Source organism: Chiloscyllium plagiosum, chromosome 3 (genome assembly GCF_004010195.1).
Source record: "Chiloscyllium plagiosum isolate BGI_BamShark_2017 chromosome 3, ASM401019v2, whole genome shotgun sequence".
In the NCBI taxonomy this organism is placed as follows: domain Eukaryota; kingdom Metazoa; phylum Chordata; class Chondrichthyes; order Orectolobiformes; family Hemiscylliidae; genus Chiloscyllium; species Chiloscyllium plagiosum.
The window spans coordinates 36304456-36328557 of NC_057712.1; the positions used below are offsets into that span (position 1 = coordinate 36304456).

A 24102-nucleotide genomic window follows, 5' to 3' on the forward strand; every position below is an offset into this window, starting at 1 on the left:
GAGGAAAGCGGAGCACCCGGAGAAAACCCACACAGGCACAGGGAGAATGTGCAAACTCCACACACAGTCGCCTGAGGTGGGAATTGAACCAGAGTCTCTGGTGCTGTGAGGCAGCAGTGCTAACCACTGTGCCACCGGTGTTTAAAATCTCAAGGAAAAAATAACCTTACACACTTGATGCAACTGTAATATAACAACTTCTGTGAACAGCCAAAATTTATTAAGCAAGTACAAGATGTGGAGGAGCCCTTAACACACACTTCGCAATGCTTGCAAAGCCATGTCAAGGGATCTCTGAACAAACAAACAGTTCTTCTTCCTTTATACAAATCTTTACGTCCGTTAGTAATACCAACAGTCACATGTCACTCAAGACAATGTGACCTGATCATGTCCTGAAACTGTATAATATAAATCATCCCTTAATTGTCAAATCTGTCGTGAATCGTTTAACTACAGGGAGTAGTCAGAATTTTAATAGCCATGTTCTTACCCCCTGTTCAGAAATCAATGTAATTCTTGTACTCTGAATAACTCGGAAGTGGCCATGCAAATGGCTCTGGCAATGGATGGGAGTGTAAACTTCTTAGGTTCTACCTTTAAGACAGACATACCACCCTAGCCTTGGTACAGCCAATTTCCTGCAGGTCAGCAGAGCAAATTAACCCTTAATATCTCACAAGAGTACTTAGTTCTAACACAAGCTGTTTGATATCCAAGTGATCCTATGAACCATAAAATACATGAGGTCTACAGTCTTGTGAATCCAGAAATGAATAATCGGAAGTGTGAGAACTCACTGGACCTGTAGGTTCTTCAAACATCTCTATCTTCAATGACAATAGAGCCAGTATATCAGGACAAAAACTGAGGTTAAAGCATTTGCAATAATTTTCAGGGAGGAATGTGGAGTGCAGATGCTGAAGGCATTTGTCTTCTCCTGAGGTCCTGAACATCTCCAATTCAGTTCATGTGATGTCAAGAAATGGTACTAAAGAGCCACTACATTCAGATGCACAAAACATTCCATGGCACTCGGGGAGGGGAGGGGAGGGGAGGGGGGGGTTGCAGTCCAGTATTTCTCCATTTAATTAAGCTCAAAAACAAAGTGTAGCTAATAGCTTAATACGCTGTTTGAAACTTTGTGAATTAGCTGTAGCTTTCTACTTGGTGCCTCCTTTCCAAAAATAACTACTGTTTGTGAAGTACTTTGTGATCAGATGTAATAGAGAAGAATCTGAATTTGGAGTGGAGTCATTAAACTGTTAAACCTTTGCTCAATGGAGAGTATATGTCAGTTTGCTGAGCTCCAAAAGTGCATGTTAAGAATCAAATTTAAGAGGAAGGTTAAAGCAGCTTTTGGAAACGATCATTCAAGAATGATCTTGTGAGCAGCCATTGAAAGGTCTAGATTTTATTTCAGTTGCATTCTGATTGGGAAACTTGCTTTACTTTGCAAGCACAACTAGTTGCTTGCTGCTTTGAATGACTTTAGTTTGTGTTTTAAATTATATATACATAGCTGTATCCTTTATATAAATATTCTGATTAGGACCGTAATTGCACACAACACCAATCAGCACAGTGAGACTATATTTCATTAGGCCATGAAATGTAGGCATTGAGGGATTGATCAGCATTTATTGCCCTTTCATGATTTCCCTGGAGAAGGTGGTGATCTATCTCTCTGAACTGCCCTCATTGGATGGAGGGGCACCCATAGTGCTGTTTGGAAAGAGTTCCAGAATTTTGATCACTGAAGCAATAGCAATGTATTTCTAAATCTGAGTGTATGGATATATAGGGAGCTTGCAGGTAGTGGGTGCTCCCTACTGTCTGATGTTTCCATTGTTTTAGGTGGCAGAGGTGGGTTTGGAAGTTCTTGTTGAACAAGCCTTTTGGTGAATTTAGTGTTATGTATCTTTTGAGTTGGTACGTATGCTTGTGCTAAAAGGAGTGAGTATTAAGGGTGGTTGACAGGGCTGCTGCTCAAAGATCACCTTTAGCTGTCAGCATATGGTTTGCAGCTCCAAAACAAAAATTAAGTGAAGATGTTGACACAAGTCATTGACCTTTTTACAGTTAAGCTTGTTTATATTGGGTGGCACAGTGGCTGTGTGGTTAGCACTGCTGCCTCACAGCATCAGGGTCCCAGGTTTGATTCCAGCCTCTGGTGACTGTGTGGAGTTTGCACATTCTCCCGTGTCTGTGTGGGTTTCCACCAGGTTCTCCAGTTTCCTTCCACATTCCAAAGATGTGTGGGTCAAGTGAATTGGCCGTGCTAACTTGCCCATAGTGATGCATTAGAGAAATGGGTCTGGGTGGGTTACTCTTCGGAGGGTCGGTGAGGACTGGTTGGGCCTGTTTCAACACTAAAGAATCTAATCTAATCATATTTGATATGTCTGTAAGGAATGTCAAGTCAGAGACAAAACACAGCAGATGCTGGAATCCAGAGTAGACCAGCAGGAGGCTGGAAGTACACAGCAAGCCAGGCAGCAACAGGAGGTGGAGAATTCGATGTTTTGAGCCTAACCCTTCAGGAATGGGCATGTGGATAGGGAGAGCTGCAGATAAAGTTGGTTTTTGGGGGGGGCAGGAAGCAGAATGGTGAGTTAGTGAATACAGGTGCTGGGTGTGCTATTAAAAGGTTGATTTGCTCTGCTGACCTGCAGGAAATTGGATGTACCAAGGCTAGGGTGGGATTCCTGTGAATTGTAGCTTGTAAGGAATTTACATTCCCACTCCTTGCCATTCAGTCATTTGCATCATCCTATTCAAAATCAATAAGAACATTGCAGTTGGAATATTGACCACTCCGTTTTTAGAAAAGGTTCACAGATTTGACCATTAGGGGATGATTTCCATTTATTGTTTCTAGAAATGATGTGGTCCCTGCCTTGTCTTGAGTGGCATGTGAATGAGGGCTTGTGTTGGGGGCATCATGGTGTAAAGATTTTGTATAAAGGAAGGACTGTTTCCTTTGTTCAGAGAACCCTTGATGTGGCTTCGTAAGCATTGCAAAGTGTATTAAGGGTTTCTTCAGAGCTTGTAATGTATTTGCTTAATTTTTTGCTTGTCAACAGAAGCTGGCATCTGCATTTGCATCAGCTGCACAAGAATCTCAGGAAAAAGAACAGAAATGGATACAATGTGGCTGGTCGATGGGAGGATTAAATCCAATTGGTAGCTGGAAGAAAGAATCGCTAGGAGGTGGCTGGGCTGGAAAAGGCATTTGCATCAGCTGCACAAGAATCTCAGGAAAAAGAACAGAAATGTGGCTGGTCGATGGGAGGATTAAATCCAATTGGTAGCTGGAAGAAAGAATCGCTAGGAGGAGGCTGGGCTGGAAAAGGAGTGGGGAGGGGGAATGCGTGGGCAGGTTATTTGAAATTGGAGAACTCAATGTTGAATCCTCTCAGCTGTAAACTAGGTTGGAGGAGCTGCAGGTGAACCTCAATCCTTCCAGGTGAGACAATTTGGGTCCCAGGATGGAGGCGAGGAAGGTACTGAACAGGCATGGGAAAGTACGGGGGTTGGGGGGAAGCGAGGATGCCCAAGATTGTTGAAGAGAATGGTCCTTGTGCAAGGCAGTCTTGGGGGGAAGCTAGATGTTCTTGGTGATGGGGTCTAGTTGGAGTTTGCGGAAGTGTTTTGAGGATGATATGTTGAATGCAGAGACTAGTGGAGTGGAAAGGAAGGTCAAGGGGGACCCTGTCTTATGTTTTGGTGGAGGGTTAGAGCGGTGGTGTGGTTGAGCGCTTTCTGGATAATGGAAAAAGCATATCTAAAATAGGTGGACATCTGGGATGCTTGAGTGGAATGTTTCCTCAGTAGATGTGACTGAGATGGAGTTGGGAAAAATGGATGGAGTTGCGGAGGATATGGAGTGGGACATGGTGTAGTCCAGGTGGATATGGGAGTTTGGGCTTATAGTAACTGTCAGTTTATAAACTGTTGCCAGAGATGGAAAAGAAGTCAAGGAAAGACCAGGAGGTGACCAAGTGAATTTCAAGGTAGGGTGGAAGCTGTTGGTGAAGGCTATGGACTTATACGGTTCAGCCTGAATGTACGATGCATTACCGATGCAGTCATCGATGTAATGGCGGAAGAGTTGAGGAACTGTATCTACGGGTGTGCTGAAGAGGGGCTGTTTGTAGGCAGTTAAGTCATAGGCATAGCTGGGGCCCATGTGACTGTGCATGACCATTGCCTGGCTTTGGAGGAACTGGGAAGAGTTGAAATTTTTGAGGATGAGGGACTAATTCAGTGAGGTGAAAATGTATTGTAATGGGGGATTGAATGGGTCTGTTGAAGAGGGAGAAACTGAGGGCCTGCAGGCCATCACTATGGGAATGGGCATGAAAAAGGACTACACATCCATAGTAAAGTGAAATGCTGGGAGCCAGGGAACAGCAAGTTTCCGCAGAGGTGAAGGATGTGGTTGGTGTCCCAAACCACATGTCGGTGGGAAGTGCTTGGATCAAGGTGGAGAGAATGGAGTTGAAGCAGGAAGAAATAAGTTAACGGTTGCAGGAATATGCAGAGGCAATGGGTCGGCTGGAGTAGCTGGACTCGTGGATCTTAGGGAGCAGGTAGAACCAGCAGTGTGGGCAGGGGGACTGAGGGTGGAGGTGAGATCACCAGATGCAATAAGGTCACGGACCATGTGGGTGATAGTGCCTGATGGGCCGTGATGGGGTCGTTGTCAAGGTGGACGTGGTATTGAATTGGTGTTTGACCTGCAATCTCCCACAGTCCCACCTCAATCAGTTGGTTTGATAGCAAAACAGGGATTGGTGTGGCAAATGGAGCACTGCACGTTTGGAGGGGTGAGGAGGTGGAGAAATAAAGATGGCTGATGTTGGCAGTTAGCAATAAGGAGGTCCAGGGTGGATAAGAGGCTGGAAGAGGAAGTTTGTAGGAAGGAGAAGGGGTCCTTGGAGGGTGGTTGCGAGTCTTTGTCAAATGAGGTGCAGTGATGGCAGAAAAAAAGTTATCTCTGATTCCAGGAATTCCTCACTATGGAGGTCAAACTGACTGGTTTGTAGCTTCCTCCTTTTTTGAATAAGGTTGTCCCATGTGAGCATATGTCCAATCTAAAGTTGCCAGAATCCACTCCTCATTACCACCTACTTTCATACCCTAGGCCCGAGGGGCGTATCTGCCTTTAATCTCATGAGTTTACTTACACCTTATCCCTGTTATCTTACACTGTGAAAAGAGACAAAATATTAGTTTCATGCTTTATTTTCCCATTAGTACCTAGTCATGTCATCCTTGAAAGGGTGAACATTTACTTAAGTTCTTTCTTTTGTATGTACTCGTAGCTTTTGGTCTCAGTGCTTCTCTTTTCTGCTAGTTTCGTTTGTAATTCATCTTAGTTCTTTTGATCTTGTTTTTAGTAGCCCTTTGAAGGACTGAGAGAACTTTAAACACAGATGGCAGTATGATATGCCCTAGGCTTTGTTATTGTTATCTTTTACTTCCTTGTTAAGCCATGGATGATTTTTCACATTTTTCAATTTCTCCTCTAAGGAATATACTTTGAGGGGTATTTAGTATCCCCAGTTTTATAGGCTCCGGAATAGTTCCTGTGGATTGGACGGTAGCTAATGTAATCCACCAGAAGGGTAGAGAAAACCAACTAATAGACTGGTTAGCCTTACCTTTGGTGTGGGGAGGAGGAGGTGGGGGTATGCTAGTCTAAAAGATATAAAATGATGACAAGATCAGGCAGAATCAGTGTAAGTTCACAAGGCCAATCATACATGACTATCTTGTTGGAATTTTTAAAGTATGTAACTAGGAGATTTAAGGATGAACTAGTGGATATAGTTTGTTTGAATTTTGAAAAGTCTTTGCTAAGGTTCAACAAGAGATCAGCCTGTAAAATTCCAGTACATGGGATTAGGGGTAGTGTACTGGAAAGGATGAAGAATTGGCTGGTAGACAGGAAACAAAGTAGGAATAACTGGTCAATTTGAGTGGCAGCCAGTGATGAATACCACATTGATCCATGCTTCGTACGTTCCATCCAAGTCATTATCTTCAAAATGAAGCTGGGTGGAAATTTTGAAGAAGTTGATAGAGATGTTTAAATTGTAGTGAAACAAGTTGAGTGGGCAATTGTATGGCAGATGAAATGTCTTCAAAAACAGAAGGCAGATTAATATTTCAGTTGTGAGATCAGTAAAGAGGAAGGAGCAGTAAGACTTGACACCAGTTGCTGAAGGTAGATATGAGGTGCAGCAGGCAGTAAAGAAGGCAAATGGTATGTTGGCCTTCATCTCAAGAGAATTTGAATGAGTAGAGATGTCTTGCTGCAATATTATAGGGCCTTGGATGAGATCACAACTGGACGATTGCATGCAATCTTGGTCTCCATTTCTGAGAAATGTTCTGAATGTGGAGGGAGTACAATGAAGGTATACTGGACTTATTTCTGGGATGGCAGAACTGACATGAACAAAGACTGAATTACTAAGGACTGTATTCACTGCAGTTTGGAAGAATGAGGCAAAGGGGCAAACCATATGGAAACTTAGTCATGACAGGACTAGGCAAAATTGAAGGGTAAACACAGGAGGGATGTTCCCATTAAGTAGAGATCCAGAACCAGGGGTCACAGTTGAAGGATACAGGTTAGGTCATTGAGGACTAAGGTGAGAAATTTCTTCACCCAAAGTGGTGAGCCTTTGGAATTTCCTGCCACAGGAAGCAGCAGAAGCCAAAACATGGAACGTTTTCAGGGAGGAATTACCTTTAGCTTTTGGAGCTAAAGGGACGCAAGGATATAAGGAGTAAGTAGGGTGATCAAAGGTGATCATTGAATGATGGAGTAGGCTGAGGGCTGAAATGCCTACGACTACTGTTTTTGTTTTGTGCTTTTTTAAATAAGCATTTAGCTTGTCAAATAAAGATTTAACAAATGGTACTTAAGTGCTTTACTTAAACTGAGTTTACAATCATAATTTTCATTACAAGAGAGCCATGCGTTATATTTGTACTTGCTAATTCCTGCTGGTGGATTGCATAGTGACAATTGACTAAACTAATGTACATGTGCATTTAGTCACTTAGAATGAGGACACCCAAATAATGCTAGTATGCCTGCTTTTCAATTGTTTAATTACTTTTGTCCTGGATTTTTCAATGTCCCTTTTCAGACCCATCCTAAACCTTGTGATAGTGATTCATGTGCTGACCACGTTTTTCCCCTTCTAACACTTGATCTCCTTAAACCAGCTCGTTCCCAAGAACAAGATTCTGCATTGTCTAGTTTTTATCGGTCTGTAAGTCTATTCATATAGAAAATGTTCCTGAATGCTAGAAATGCTCATCCCTCTCTGCCCTTAAGCTGACGCTATCCCAGTATGTGGGAGGATTCTGGGTGATCCAAGATGGAGGGTGGCAAATAATTGTGACTAAGAGCTGCTCCTTTTGAGGTACTTTCAGTGGTACTGATTTCCTCACATTTTACCAGCAGTAATTACTGTTTTATAACCTGTTGCATTGTTTTGGAACTTTGTAAAAAGATCAAAACAACTCTTCAGAAGGAGGAAGACCAACCAAAAGCGGTTCTGTATCCAAATAGCTAGCTCTCCCTATATTGCAGGTGATATAACATTGCTAACCAGTCTACCCTGATGAACGATATTGAATGCCTGACTGAAGTTTGTATAGATCACATCCAGTGCTCTTCCTTCAATCCTCTTCACATCTTCCAAAAACTCAAATCCCGTTATTGAGACTTTTTTTCCATGTACAAAGCCATGTTGACGATCCGTCATCAGTCCTTGCTTTTCTAAATACGTGTAAATCCTGTCCCTCCGGATCCCCTCCAATAACAACATACCCATCTCTCGGGTCAGGTTAAACGTTTGAGTTTTTGTGAAATCCAAATGCTGAAGTTTGGACTTTGGTTTGGCTTGTAATATTGTAGCTGGTGTAATATGTTAGGGAGACTACTGTCTCCATGTGTTGCACTGAGCATCCTTAAAATTGGTATTCATACACTCTCCTTTTTGGAGAGATAATAGTACTTGATATCCCTAATTGGTATTTCATGACTACATTCTACTTTAATATATGAAATTAAACCTGGTAAATCTGATCAGGAAGATTAATGTCAATGGTGTAACAACTTAGTAAATATCTTGTCTGCAAATGGTTATTGACTAAATATTTAATTCAATGCAGATTAACGCTCATCTGTACGAGTCAATACTATGGAGAACAAGCAAGCTTCTGAAAGAATCCTGTTAGAGCCTTACCACTATCTGCTTCAGTTGCCAGGTATAGTGCCTTGGTGTTTTCCATGTCCTCTTAAAGTATCAAATCACCTTTTTAAAATGAGATGAGTAGCCAGATTAGCGTGAAAGCTATGTTGAATGTCACAGATCTGCAATTTACTAGTTTGCTTCACTTGTTAAAATTTATTTCGAAATAGGGAATGCTAGTATTATCTTCAATGGGTTGTATAACTGAGGAGCTTGCTGGGTGACGTCTAAGGCAGGCTGTGAAAGAGTCATCCACATTGGTCTGAATGGAGTTCCTGAACACACACACTGGTGAGGACAGCAAGTTTCTTTCCTTGAACCAATTAGCATTTAATGGTAAGACAGTTTCATTGTTTTTCAAGCAGAAGTGAAAGAAGAGAAAGGTATGTGAATACAAACCAGTGCTCCTCCTTTTCAATGAATGAGATCAAGAAAAGATTTTTCAAAAACAAGAATTGTTCATATCAGATGTATTGAAGTGAAATCCAAGCCAAATATTTGGAGAAGGGAAGAAATAAAAATGGCACAAGGAATAGAATAGCAGTTGAGTTTTTTTAAAAATCTACCAATATGTAAACAGTTCAAGGATTTAAAGAGGCATGGTGGAGCCTAGAAGTGATGCATAATTAATATTTAATGGATATTTTGTATTTGCATTTAAAAAGACAAACTGTCAGAAATAGAACCAGCTGAAGTAATGGAAGATGTAAAAATTGATGCGAAGGATTTCTGAATTGGTTCCATCAAGAGTGGGTAAGTTCTGGTCTTGGATGGCTTGCATCCCAGACCTTTTACAGGAAGTACAAGTGGAGATGGCAGAATGTCTCGCCAGAGTCTGAGATACAGGAGGTGTCAGATGTTGTGACACTCTTGTTTGTGCAGGGTACAGTGAAAGGACATTGTTTTAGCAGTAGTTGCAAGTTGGTTTCTTGAAGCAATAGTCAAGGCAAAAATCCATAGACACTGAAGTTTGAGTAAATGAGCTTATGGATTTGGTAAGGGCCACTGCTTTCTTTTTGAAATAATGGATGAAATTACTTTTCAGGAAAAATGGTTTGGATGTAGCATGCATTTTTTAAAAATTCGTGTACTGCCCAAGATTGGTTAACAAATTCATTTGAGTATCTGTCAGTTCTGATTTTTATTTATTTGTTAAAAATTGGCTGAAGGACAAAATGTAGGGAGCCGTGGTAAATGATTTTCATATGACAGGATAAATAATAGTGCTGTTACTGTTTGCTCAGTGATCGGACCCCTACTTTGGATTTTTATAAATTTTAGATATTGAAATACCAAGTAAAATTTGCTCATTTCATTCTTGAATCTATGGCTTACTGTGGGCTTATGACAATTGACTGCAGAGAGATCTAGTGACTGTGGGATAGGGGAAGCAAATGACAAAAGGAATTTGATATAAAAGTGAGAGAAGTGTATTTTAGCACAAGGCTTTGTGATCTTATCAGCCATGATCTTGGAGCAGGCTTGAGGGGCTAGCCGACTCCTGTTCCTCGGAGATTGTAAAGCTGAGACGCAGAAGGGGTGGGGCGGACTCTGAATTGCAAAAGTTCAGTATCTAATTGTGGTAAGCAATTAAAAATAATCGAAGATTCACTTTATTGTGAGGGGAAACTTAATACAAAAATAGAGAATGCTTCATGGCACAAGTGGGATTTTCTTCTGTGTAAGTACTATGTACAGTGATCATGTTATTTTGGAGCAATGTAAATATATTGGTAGTTCAGAAGGTTTCAGACTGTTATGTGGGTTGTCAGGTTGGTGGATAAGTGCATTTGAAATTTGAATCTGATCAGCATGATCATTATCAATGGAGCAGACTTGAAGGGGTGAGTAGCTTAGTTCTCAAATATTTTCTTTCCCATCTTCCTGAAACAGCAAGTGCATGAATATTGGTACTATTTCTGCCCTTTTCTTTTTAAAACTTTTCAGCTGTTTTGTTGCTGTGGCATAATGTTTCCAAAAGTCTGTTTGTGCTGACGATTCACTAGTTTGGGTTTTTCAAGACTTCTGTATTTGCATATGCATTGCAAACCTAATTTTTAACCTAATTCTACTCCCTTAAGTCTGACCTCTCATAACACCAGTGCTGTCTCTGACAACAGTTCTTTGATTCATGTTGCTCCACTTTTAGTGGTACAGCTTTGTTCCCATCCCAGAAATGAATCCATTTAAGCCCATTCCAACAACACTACCAAACTGCCTTTACGTGGATATTTTCCCAGCCCTGGTGATTTGCAGCCCATTTCAGCCTGTGTAGATCCTACCTGCATCATAACAAACCTCAATGTCAATGTTGCAAACTTGCCCTCATTCTGCCTATCCAGCCACATGTTTGTCAGTTCCACCTTTTTTGATTTTAGTGCTCACTAGCATACAGTACCTGAAAAACCTTGCGTACTGAATGTTTCTAATATGGTTAAATAGCTCTACACAATGAATGTTTTTCCACCTTGTTAACCCATTACCCTTACCTCCAGCACCCCATTGTTAATCACAAGTTCTTATCTGATCTGAGCCATGTTCAGCTGATCCTCCTGTTTCTCAAAACTTAACTCTTTCCTCCCTGCTTATACCCGATACACCTTCTCACCACAATATCCTGCAGTTGCTTGGTGGAATAGTTAAGTTAGCAGAGAGCAACATAGCATCTTGGAATTGTCTCTGGCTACAATAACATTTGTTCCCTTGATTTACTAAAACCTCCTTTTTCCCATTCCCTTCTATTTGCCTGCTTTTCCTACTCTGTACAGTTGTGCCACTTGGGTGTAACGTTTGGTTCTAACTACAAGCCCAGAGGAAGCATCACTTTAAGTGTTCAGAACCCGAAAAGAATTTAAGAAAACAATGCACCCAAACATCCTCCCCATCCCCGTATGTGTTCACTTTTCAATGAATAGAGAAATAAACTGTCTTGTCTTAATTATCAAATGGATACATTCTGCTAGTCCCTGAGTATTTGAAATAAATGTAGTTACTCCTCATGGTTACAAATAGCTTTGGATAGTAAATTAAACCATATCTACCTAATGTATTTGAGCTGGCACATGGGTGTGTACCAACTTTCATAAGACATGGTATTTTCAGCTTATTGAAACACATCTATGGTCTCATTTCAGGGCAGATTCAGTCCATGAATTCCACTCAGAACTACTTCTCGTGGAGGCAGTTACCTTTTTAGGTATGCCCAGTAATTCAAAAATGAATTTTAAGAGGTAGAGTGAGTTCCTGTAGAGCTTAAATTGATGTATCTATTGAGAAATGGAAATTGTTTTACTTGCCTTTTTCAAGCTTTATTCCCAGTTTCTTTTTGAAATCTCTGCAACCTAATGTGTTACTTTGACTTGAGATGCTGTTGCAATCTGGGACAGGTGAAAAAGCAGGCTCTTTCCTTAGTTTCGGTGCCCTCATTCCCAGTGATGAGTCTCAATTATCTTAGATGTAATTCTTATTTTTTCGTATTCAACCTATTTTTCTAATCTGCCTTTTCAAAGATGTTATCTCACAACTCTTGAGGCAGGTGAACTTGACTGCCTGCTTGCTGGTCCAGGGTCCAGAGTCCAGATACTACCTTTGCACCACTATATTGGCAAACCTGGGGTCTTTTGAACCTTTTACTGAAATCTGTTTCTTTGCAATTAAATGGTCATTTTTTTTTCTTTCACGGCACTTGATCAGATCGATTAACTCCAAAATGAGCTGTCAGTTCTTTGAAAGATTCAAAAGATTATTTTCTTCTGGAAACTGGCAAGACATGAGTTGCAAAAAGAATTGGACAGTGCTCAGCAGGATTGCAGCTGGCTAATTAACTATAATCAGTTGCTTTCTGTCTTGCTTGTCTGCCTGCTCTTTCATACTCGCGTCCCCATCTAACCAATACTGCCACTGCCACTTCAGCTGACCTACAGGTCCTCTTTTCATGTCTTCCTTGTATCTGCCAAATAAATAATTTAATCATCTCAAATTTGATCTGAGTGATTCTAGCTTTTTCTACTTGAACAGTCCTAAATTGAAAAACATTTCAAAAGCAATGGTTATACATGATTAATGGCCATGTCAGTGACTGGCCTTTGTTTAAAGTGTCTCTGGAGACAGGAGAAATGTATGATTGCCTACTTCAAGAGTTTGGGGAGGGAAAGTGAAGATGCGGTGGGTTTTTTTAATCAAAACGATTATTTTCAGAAGTGAGTTCTGAAGGTTCAGTCGTGAAATGCAATCACTAGATAAGTCTGGAAAGCATTGGAAACATAGCCAGATTTTGTTACTTGCAGTTCTGCTTTGGGAATTTAGTAAAATATATAAAAACTAAAATGTTTCTGCAACATACTATGTACTTGAAATGTTCTTGAACACAGCGCAGTCATGGAGAAAGTGAGGACTGTGGATGCTGGAGATCAGTTGAACAGTGTGGTGCTGGAAAAGCATAGCAGTCAGGTAGCATCCAAGGAGCAGGGGAGTCGACATTTTGAGCATAAGCCCTTCAGGGATGAGGCTCATCTCCGATGAAGGGCTTGTGCTCGAAATGTCAACTTTCCTGCTCCTTGGATGCTGCCTGTCCGGCACATTCTTCAACACAGCACAGTCATTCCTTGTGTGTTGAGACCAAATCAATTTCATTTTACCTTCTGTCCACTTTTTACTGGGAAAAGAAACCACAGAGATATGAGCAGTTTTTGTCTAGTGAGTGGTTCAAATATAAAATACATTGCAAGCATAGAGGCATGTTCATTCAAAGCCTTCAAGAGGAGATTTGGTTTTTGTGAATGAGGAATGTGCAGGGCCGTGTGAAGGAGGAGTGTTATGTGGCATTAAATGAATTGTTGGGTCAGAAGACCCAAGGTATGGAATGGCTAGCTCCTTTACTCTTAGTCTGTGATACTATAATAAGGGCATGCTGAGAATTGGACCTTGTATTTGTTTAGCTATTGTGTTTGAGTCTTGATGCTGTTCTATGGGTATAGCACTGGTTGGAAAGTTTTTGTGCTATAATTGTTTCCAGCATGGAGAGTTTTGTTAATAACATTTCTAACTGTTCCTGATCCAGGACTTCCCACTGGTATTCATTGTGGTACTGCAGCTGCCCACCACTTAAGTTGGAAATTCCACTATACTTGGATATCTTAAATGCTATCTAAATTATATTCCAAAGCCTTTTCAGACTACAGTCCAATGTAGTTGGTATTTGTCCAAAACCCAATTCTTGTTAGTTCATCCAGAATGTGTGGTGGTGTGATTGTCATTGGCCTGGTAATAATTACAAGAACAACAATTCAAATTCGACCACAACTTGAGCATTTGAATTCAGTTCAAGTTTTAAAAAGATGATGCATTGATTGGCTGTCTGTGCTGCACTATTCTATGAAACCCAGAAATAAGTTAGTATCAGTAACTAAATAACCCTGCAGCTGTCAGATCTTCAGATGCTGCCTGACCTGCTGTGCTTTTCCAGCACTGCTCTGATCTAAACTCTGGCTTCCAGCATCTGCAGTCCTGACTTTTGCTGAGATTATTGTGAAATCCTAACTGGTTCACTGATGCTATTTTACAGAGGAAACCTGCTGTCCTTGTATTGTCTGTATCTGTGTAACTCCAGTCCCAGGCCAACATGGTCTGCTCTTCACTACATTTTTTTAGTTTGTCAATTAGATAATTGATAATAGTGTTTATCTTAAGCAGCTTTCATCACTTACTGTGTAAGTGCAGGATGTGCCAAGCAGCACTCCAGGCATTGGTCAAGTAGGACAAGAGCAGAAAGTGTATGAGAATGTATTGTGTACACGGTTGCATATCATTCTGACTAGGATGTCTATAAGATGTAGCTTCATAGTCACTGGGTTAAATCTTGAACGTAGTACCCGTAACAGCTCTGTGACCATTCAAAAGGATACCTCACCACAGCGCATTGGGGATTGGCAATAAATATTGGCATTACCAATTATGCCTACATAACAAGGATGGTTTTTTGGTCGCTTTCCATTTTGGTTGATCAAATGCTGCTGAAATGTACACACTTCCAACAAATTGAAATTTTGACTTGCTCAGTGTGGTTTTGAGTTAATAACTTCTGAAATGAGATCTGAAGGATTGCATTGACTAAGGTTGCAACAAGTGTCATAGTCATACAGCATAGAAACAGATCCTGCAGTCCAACTAGTCCACACCAACCAATTTTCTCAAAATAAATTAGTTCCATCTGCCTGCATTTGACCCATATTCTTCCAAACTTTTCTTATTCATGTACCTATCTAAATGTCTTTTAGACATTCTAACTGTACCTGTATCCATTTCTGCCTGCGGCAGTTCATTCCTCAAATGAACTACTTTTTATAGAAAGAAACTATTGCTGTTCATGTACTAATTGAAATTTTTTTTTTCTTCTAACCTTAATGTTCCCTAATTTTGAACTCCCCTATCCTAGGGAAAAGACCTTTGTCATTCGCCTCATCAATGCTCTTCAAGGTTACCCCTCAAACTCGTACATTCTGGTGAAAAAATTCTGTCTCTTTTTGTAACTCAAACCCTTAACTCCTGATAAAGGAAGGTTTTGCTGGGTTGAGCATGATTTCTGGTGCCAAGGTCAATGGTGTTATCAATTCAGTTTCATTCCTTAGAGATTTTTTTCGGGTTTGATGCATGTCTTGGCCAATTCAAGCATCAACCACATTTGCTCTGGAGTCACGTGTTGGCCAACCGATATTATTCTGTAAAGGGCATTGTTAAACAAAATCAATTTTGAAATCTTTTTTAAATCAGGCAAACAATTGAGAACCAAACTTTCGGAAGCCTTTAACCACTGGTTGAATGTCCCGGAAGAGAAACTTAAGGTAAGAGTTCCTTGCATCCTAAAGATGTTGAGTTTTATTTTGTGAAATTATTATTTCTAATAGCTATGAATTGTAGATTACAAGTTAAAATGTAAAAATTGGTTTATACATTGTGTTTTAACCTCAACAAAATATTGCAATTATTTTGTCATTCGCATAGTCACACAATTTCTGTTGATGGTAGTTTGGTAGCTATATGAAGTTGTGCAGAATACAAAAGGAAACTATTTGGTTCATCGTACCAATGCCAGTTCTTTTGAAAGAGCTGTCCAATTAGTGCTGCTTTACTGTTACATATATTCAGTTTTTTGAAGTTATTGAATTCTCAGAACATTGGAAAAACTCAGGTCTGCAATCTGTTTTTTTAATCAACTAATTTTAAATTTAAGTCTATTTTCGGCTTGCTAACTGTTTCTCCTTATCAATTGTATCAAAACCCATAACTTTGAACATCACTTAATATTTTCGGGACATCCCAAGTTTTCTGGTCTCTCCACACGTTCAAGTCCTTTTACTACTGGTAACATTCTAGCAAATCGCCTGTGCATCTTTTTTAGGTTAGATTACTCAGTGTGGAAACAGGCCCTTCAGCCCAACAAGTCCATACCAACCCTCCAAAGAGCAACCCACCTCCCTACATTTACCCCCTCCCCTAACACTACGGGCAATTTAGCATGGCCAATTCACCTGACCTGCACATCTTTGGACTGTGGGAGGAAACCGGAGCACCCGGAGGAAACCCACGCAGACACGGGGAGAATGTGCAGACTCCACACATCTTGAAGTATGGTGCATAGACTCCCAAATATTCGTGATGCATCTTGGAAAGCATTCTATCTGGATGTGTCATGGCTTGGTATGGCAGCTGCTCTGCCCAGGACTGTAAGAAACTACAGACTTGTGAACACAGGCGGTTCATCACGCAAGCCAACCTTGCATCTGTTGACTCCATCTGTACTACTTGCTACCTTGAAAGGCAGCCAACATAATGGAAGGCTTTCTATCCTCGTTCTAATCTTTTCCAACACCCTCTTCTTTGGGCAGAAGATTTAAGAAAAGCTTCAACTCTCATACCAGCAGATTCATGGGCAGCTTCTTCCCTGCTTGCTTCAACTTCTGAATGGACCTCAAATTTTAAATTTAACTTTGATCTCTTTTTGCACCTTCGCTGCAGCTGTAACATTATATTTCCTGCTCTGTTCTATTACCCCAATGAACTCTTTATGGTGTGATCTGTCTATACTGCATACAAAGTGAAATTTTTCACTGTATCTAGATACATGTGACAATAATAAATCAAATCTGAATTTGACGAGTCCACTGGGGGTCTAAGGCCTAGTTTAAACAGTTTTGCATAACTTTGCTGTACACTAACTTGGCGCTCTAACTCTAGCTCTGAAGTAGGCATAATTGGAGAGCATACGAGAAATTTACTGTGTATAACTGAGACCCTCTACCAATACACTTAAATATAATGCAAAGCTTAAAAGGAAAGATTGCTTTTGTTGGCTTCATGATGCATGTTTTGGATGTAGGTTTAATCACTGAGCTGGATGATTTGCTGGAATGAGCAAACCTATATCCAGAACCTCAACCTGAGCTCCAAATCTTCTCAAAACTCGCTACCATGATACACATTGGTTTAAAAAATAGTGCACTCTGAGCAGTGAGTATTTTTATTTTAGTGTGGGACCAGAATAGTGTGCTTATTTAGCATTGATTTGCATTTGAGTTTGAGCATTGACAAAAATTGTCTGAACACTTGACAGACAACAAGAATAAGAGCAGATTATACAGTTATTGATGTGCATTGCAGCCAGTCTCTTTTTCAAATGTTTGATTAAACATGTTTAGTTGCTGATATTTCAATCCAAGTTCTCATCAGTATTAATGAGGCCACCACAGTTAGTTCGTTCTTGAACTTGTTCAACTTTACATCCTTCCTGTCTCAATAATATTCAACATAGTAATGCGCATCTTGAAGGATAGGCAGGAAGGTTTTTGAGGGAGTTCAAAGGTTGGCATAGTCAAAGGCCTAGTCCCCAGTGGTAGAATGAATATTGGTAGTGTGCTCACGAAAGGAGTGCAAGCATCTGCGGGTTGGGGCCAGATAAGATTACAGTAATGCTGGGGACCAAGGCTATTGAGTTTTGAATGCAAGGCAAAATCTGATGCCTAACTTTGGAATATTTTCCGAAAGGGCTACCAGTGCTGCTTCTCTCCAGCTATGTCTACTATTCATCAGTGGCTGATAAGTGATCCATGACATCTGTTGATGGACTTTGTTAGGTGTGTGATATAAGAAAGGCTAATTGTTAAGTTTATTTTTTGAAGCTATTTGACTTACAAGCTAGTATTTTCCTGAATGACTGCACTGTAGGGATTCTCTAACTTGGCTTTACCAAAATGGTTGGCCACTGTGGTCAGGCCCTAACTGTTCCTGGAAAAGACAATACCCAATTAAGAAACCAGGTCCTGTAAATAGAGAGGCAGGACACATCACCAGGGTGGCACGGTGGCTCAGTGGTTAGCACTGCTGCCTCACAGCACCAGGGTCCCGGGTTCAATTCCAGCCTCCGGCGACTCTGCAAACTCCACACAGACATTCTCCCAATGTCTGCGTGGGCTTCCTCTGGGTGCTCCGGTTTCCTCCCACAGTTCAAAGATGTGCAGGGCAGGTGAATTGGCCATGCTAAATTGCTCAGTGTTAGGTGCATTCGTCAGAGGGAAATGGGTCTGGGTGGGTTACTCAGAGGGTCACTGTGGACTTGTTGGGCTGAAGGGCCTGTTTCCACATTGTAGGTAATCTAATCAGTGCTTCACCAGGGACTCTTACTGATGTTACCTAATATGGTGACAAAATGTCTGAAAACCAGTCTTCTCGCTCAGCAAGCTAACTTAAACTTATTTATTTAGAATGTCCGTCCATCACAAGTTGGCCCGAAGGGTATGTTTCTGTACTGCACATCTGACTGAGTCTTTGAAAGAACTTAGCTTTCTCCATTATCTTTGTATGAAATGCAGTTTTGATGAACTAGAGTCTTTACAATATTTTTACAGGCAATCCTATTAAAATGTGCACCTACTGAGCTTTGTTTTAGTCCACTTGATATTTCCTATACCAAAAGATGGTTTAAAACCCCTTTGACTTTCATTTATCCTTACATTGAATTACTTGTTTCTATTTGATGAATCAGCTGCATTCTCATTCATGGTCTGGCACAATTTCTGGAATCTTAAACTTGTTCCATCAAATCAAGTGATGCTTAGGAATTGGAAGGTGGGAACACATCTAAAATTTGTCTTGCAACAAATGTCTATTTCATGCAAACAGTTCTAAGCTTTCTGATTAGATATTGGCTAAGCTGTCTCTGCTGAATTCACATACATGATATTCTTGCCTACTACAAAAGTATCCGTCTTGATTTTTCAGTTGGCCCAACTTTTGAGGTAGTTACCAGACTTTCATTGCCTTTCATGTGAAGAAGTGCTTTGTGACATCGCTCTTAAATGGCCTTGCTCTAACTTTGAGGTTATGCTCCTTTCATCCTCTTTATCCTACCAGGGAGCATTTAGTTCTGGTATTATTCTGCTGCCTCTTCTCAAATCAATGTGAATGCAACGCGTTCACCCAGTCTACTTATCTGACCTAATGTTGGGACACAGACTTAAACCTCACACCTTCAGTGCATTCTGAGCTGAAATGGCACCTATTGTTTAAAAGCTATCTTAAGAATGTATCTTTAAGAAAGTTTTTGGATTGACATATGAAGGAACTGAAACATGATCTTTCTAAAAGATGAAAGACTTAAGTTAAATTTGTTTAATATTACATTTCATGACACTGCAATCCTGTAGCTATAAAAGTCTGTTATGATTTGCTCCACAACCACCTGATGATGAAGCAGTGCTTTTGAAAGCTAGTGCCTCCAAATAAATCTGTTGAACTCACATGGTGTTGTGATTGGCTTTGTCCACCCCAGTCCAACACTGGCACCTCCATATCACTGCTGCATCAAGGATTCCAAATGGTCCTCAAGTGCAAGTCTGTTCTGCATTGCAGGAATGTCTGTTTGGTCTTAGGAGTATCTTGGCCAATGACTTTTGAAACACTGACTCCAGCAGATCCTGTTGATAGACAAGTACATTTAGGTGCTGTTACAGTTGTAATGGGGTCAGCATTTGCATTCCTCTGTAGCTTGGTTTATCCTATCATGTCTGTTCGTTGCTATGTTGCCCCTTTTTGAATAAGAACAGTTTCGTGGTGTATTGACACTGCACTTCCTTTTGTAACTTGAGTATTGAAATGTGGGTTTTTCGATTTGCGACCTTCACAAAATTTTGAAGGAATCTTTTGTTTTGACCGGTCATATGGGTAAAGTCTTAGTACCATGAAGTCCCTACCATTTTGGAATATTTCTAATTTTGTTTCTAACAGAATTTAACACTGTGCATTCTCAGCTTCATTAGGTATCCCACAGCTCTGATTTACAGAGGACACTGTCAACTACCCTATGAAACATCCACCTGTTGCGGAAGGGAGTTATATTTAGCAACAGAAACCAGGAAGGAAAACCAAATTTTGACACCATGCTGGACTGACAAATCTAAATGTGAGAAATTCCCGTGAGCCCTAGTTTGAAATCCTACACAAAGGAGCCAGGTATAACTGTCGCAAACATGACATGAATTGTGTAAGTGTCTGAAATCCAGATATCCTGATTATCTTGTTTTCCTATCTAAAATTGGCTGTCTGGTTTCTTTTTATTAAAATTTGCCTGGTTTCTTTAATTTTGAGATCTAGACTAGATTCATAAAAGGTGCAGTGGTCATGTCCCTGCCTCTGAGTCAAGAAACCCATGTTCAACTTCCACCCGCTCCAGAGGTGCAGAGAAACGTCTCTGTACAGGGTTGATTAGAAAAATCTAGTTTTGTATCTGAGACTAGGTTGAAGATAGTGAAGAATGTTAAATTTAATCTCGTTCTTAACTGGTGCACATGGATGGCTGGAAAACATCTCATCTAATTGATGTCTGAATGTCTTTTTTTGTCAGTGAAGCTGATTGAAAATCTAGGTGCTCTTAATCCTGGTGTGTGTTGTGCTACATTATTATTCAAATATCGTAACATTAATGGCAAGGCCAGTACACTTAGTAACAATGACTTTGCAGCTATTTGGACAGCAACTGCACTTGGTTTAATGTGAGCTTATCTCGTTTTTCCCTATGTTAGTGCTGACTTGATTTTCAGTCCGTAAGGAATCAAGGGTTATTGGGGAGGGTAGGTAAAGTGGAGTTGAGGGTTCAGATGAGCTATGATCTCACTGAAAGCAGACTTGATGAGCTGAATGACCTGTTTCTGCTCCTACATCTTTATGGTATTCTGCTACTTAAAGTTGAGCATTCTAGTCAACGTTTCAGTTATGTCAGCATAATTGCATCCTCCTCATTGTTCAATTTTTACCATTCATTCCAGTCGTTGAGTACATGTGGTTCTGGAAAGTAAACATTACCTTCTAAACCAAAATGATCATTGAACAGAGGAGCAATAAAAGTTGGCTGGTTAGCCACTTAAGTTCTACCACTCAGTTGGATCATAGCTGATCCATGACCTAATTCAATACAGCAACCTTTGTCCTGATTTTGCTTACACCTCGGGTGAACACAAGTCTACAATTTTTGAATTCACAGTTGTCTATTCATTGTTTCAGCAAGTGAATACCAAACTTCATTTTTGTATTGAAGTGATTACTAACTTCAGCTCTGAAAGTTTGGGCTGTAGTTTTTTAGGCACTACCTCTTAGTTTTTGAGTAGGGTACAGAAATAATGTGTACTTAATACCTCAAACCTGGATCAAACTACACCAAAAACTTCTAACTGGTATAATCCTAGTTGTTTATTTCTCTCCTGTATCTTAACCCTTTAATGTCCAGAAGTGGATCTAGTAAATCTGTATTCTGAGACTGGCATATCTTCCCTCAAGTTTGAGCCCCAGAATTATTCATGGCACAACTGGTTTGTTCCAGCCAGAGCTTTTTATACCTGAAGTATGATACCTACCATAGGAGTGTAAGATTTTTTTGACAGTTGAATACTTGTAAAATAAATTTTTGCAAAATTTATTTTACACACACACACACACACACACACACACACACACACACACACACCCCCCACCAGCCAACCCTCCTAAATGAGAAGTGATAGCTGTGCTACATAGAGAAACTGCACAATGTTTCTGTATAACACAAATTCTGTAAAAGGCAAAATGCTGCAAATGCTTGAAAGCTGAAACATTAAATGCACAAAAAACTCAGATCTTGCAGCATGTGTTGAGAGAAATTGTTCACATGTTGAGTCTGCTATAACTTCAAAACAATTTTTGATGGGACAGGTTGAGAATATTGTTATAATTTGATCCTTTTGAAATAAATATTAAATGACTGGTCACATTACACTATTATTGGCTATGAAATGCTTCAGTTTATTTCCATTAATTTCAGTTTTTTATTAAACTTTACAAGTTCTCGACTTTTGAAGCTGAACTCGGGCTACCTGAACACATCTAGGATCTTGATGGTCAGAGGTATAGAGTGCAAAAACAAGGAAATTATTGTAAACCTTTGAAAGTCCCTGGTTAGGCCTCAGCTAGAGCATTGTGTCGTATCATTGTTTACAATGCTTTAGGAAATAAAGCCTTGGGAGGATGCAGAGAATAATTACGCAGGTGGTACCTGAATAGAGGAACTTGAGTTAATGGGGACAGTGAAAAATGGGATTTTATTTTCTCTCAAATCTCCCAGTCATCAACTCTATTCTAACACCTGCTCAACAGGGGCTTTGATGGAATAGTTAGGGATAGGTTGTCTCCTAGTTATGCTGACTGAATATGTGCCCTATGGTTTAATGATCTCCAATAGCAATAGGTGATTAACATAAGTAGAAAGATGTGAACTTAATGCTGCAAGTTATCATAGGAAAAGTTCAAGCCAAATTTGAAGTACAGTTGGGGGGAAAATGAGAGAATTGGACTAGTTGGATAGCTCTTTTGAAGTGCTTGATTATTACTTTAGTTATGCTGTTAACCTTTCACTTTGTTTACCAATAATTGCTAAGTTAGCAATTTTCATTTCCAACGGGTGTTACTAATAAACTGAAGCTTAATGATATTCAGTAAATCAATGTCATTCACTTTTTAAGAATAAATTACATTATACAGCACCTTTATCAGTGAAAATACCTGCATGCTTCAGTGAGGCATAATCAAAAGGAGAGGGTAACAAAGGGTTAGAAAGGATTTAAAGACCAGAATGGGATTTTGTAGAGCTCTGGTAAAGCTTGATGTAGCCAAGCCATATCTGGTGGTGATGGTGTTTTCTGCAGAGCTAAAATTGGTCAGTTGTCTTTTAAGTATGTCCTCTTTTACATTTTTAAATATTTCTGTTTTTGCTCTAGGTCATCATAGAAGTTACAGAAATGTTGCACAGTGCTAGTTTGCTGATCGATGATATTGAGGATAACTCTAAGCTGCGCCGTGGGTTTCCTGTGGCACACAGTATCTACGGTGTTCCATGCGTCATTAACTCTGCCAACTATGTTTACTTTTTGAGTCTGCAGAAGGTGATGACCCTTGACCACCCAGAAGCCATTAAAATCTTCACACACCAGCTACTTGAACTGCATCGAGGTCAAGGCTTGGACATTAATTGGAGAGATACATACACATGTCCCACATTGGAAGGTTATAAGGCCATGGTGCTACAGAAAACTGGAGGACTCTTTGGACTGGCTGTTGGCCTCATGCAACTATTCTCTGAAAATAAATCTGACTTCAAGCCTCTTCTTAACACACTGGGGCTTTTATTCCAAATACGTGACGATTATGCAAACTTAGCATCTAATGAATATAGTGCAAATAAGGGGTTTTGTGACGATTTAACAGAGGGAAAGTTTTCATTCCCTGTTATTCATGCCATCTGGTCACATCCAGAAAGTACACAAGTGCAGAATATTTTGCGACAGCGAACTGAGAATATGGATGTCAAGAAATACTGTGTGAGCTATCTTGAAAAGGTGGGTTCTTTTGCTTACACCAGAGAAACGCTCAAAACATTGGAATCTGAAGCTTACAAAAGTATTGACAACTTAGGGGGTAACCCACAGTTAGCAGCTTTAATTGATCAACTTAGTCGAATATATCAAGAGACATAAAAATGGTTTCCTTTGCTTTTTTTTTTTTTGAGACCCATTCCTCTCTTGTACCCCTTATGTACATGCACCTTGTCATGAGTGCTTTTACTGGATTTCTCTGTCACTTCTCATCTGTCCAGTTCACTCTGATTTGAGTTCTTGTTCTCTCCTGTGATTCTTCTTCTATGACCTGATACATTGTACTCTCTCTATCCTTAGCCCTGCAGTATATATCATTAGTTTAAAATACAAAAATTTCCTTTGCTTTTTTTTTGAGACCCATTCCTCTCTTGTACCCCTTACGTACATGCACCTTGTCATGAGTGCTTTTACTTGATTTCTCTGTCACTTCTCATCTGTCCAGTTCACTCTGATTTGAGTTCTTGTTCACTCCTGTGATTCTTCTTCTATGACCTGATACATTGTACTCTCTCTATCCTTAGCCCTGCAGTATATATCATTAGTTTAAAATACAAAAATTGATAAACTGGAAGTACTAAGAATGTTGAGATTCCAGTTGAAAATGTCGGCTCTCCACCTTTTTTAAAAATGATTAACTCCAGATGAGCAAATTTTTAGATGGTGTGATGGTAATTTAACACCCTGGTGTTTCATCAAGAATATAACAAAGAACAGAAATACAATGGTCCAGTCTCGTGATTGCATTTTCCAATGCATCATCATTTACAGCCCCACGCTCCCTTACCTTGCCTCCCATTTTGTTAGAGGCCAGCTCATCATTGAGTTCTTGTTGCATGAGAATTTCTCTGATCTGAGGATGCCTAAAAAGA

General features: G+C 40.1%; 1 protein-coding gene across 2 annotated transcripts in view; it reads left to right on the plus strand.

The window, feature by feature from the left end:
- ggps1 (geranylgeranyl diphosphate synthase 1) overlaps window positions 1-23889 on the plus strand; it is a 50756-nt gene extending 26867 nt beyond the window's left edge. The window contains exons 3-6 of one of the 2 annotated variants that reach the window (XM_043679887.1): window positions 8203-8298; window positions 15051-15121; window positions 22577-23342; window positions 23571-23889. In XM_043679887.1, the coding sequence (XP_043535822.1) occupies window positions 8232-8298; window positions 15051-15121; window positions 22577-23332 (894 nt within the window). In that variant the 5' untranslated portion in view covers window positions 8203-8231 and the 3' untranslated portion in view covers window positions 23333-23342; window positions 23571-23889. The other variant, XM_043679896.1, reaches the window with a different exon arrangement.
- Window positions 23890-24102: the final 213 nt, after the last annotated feature.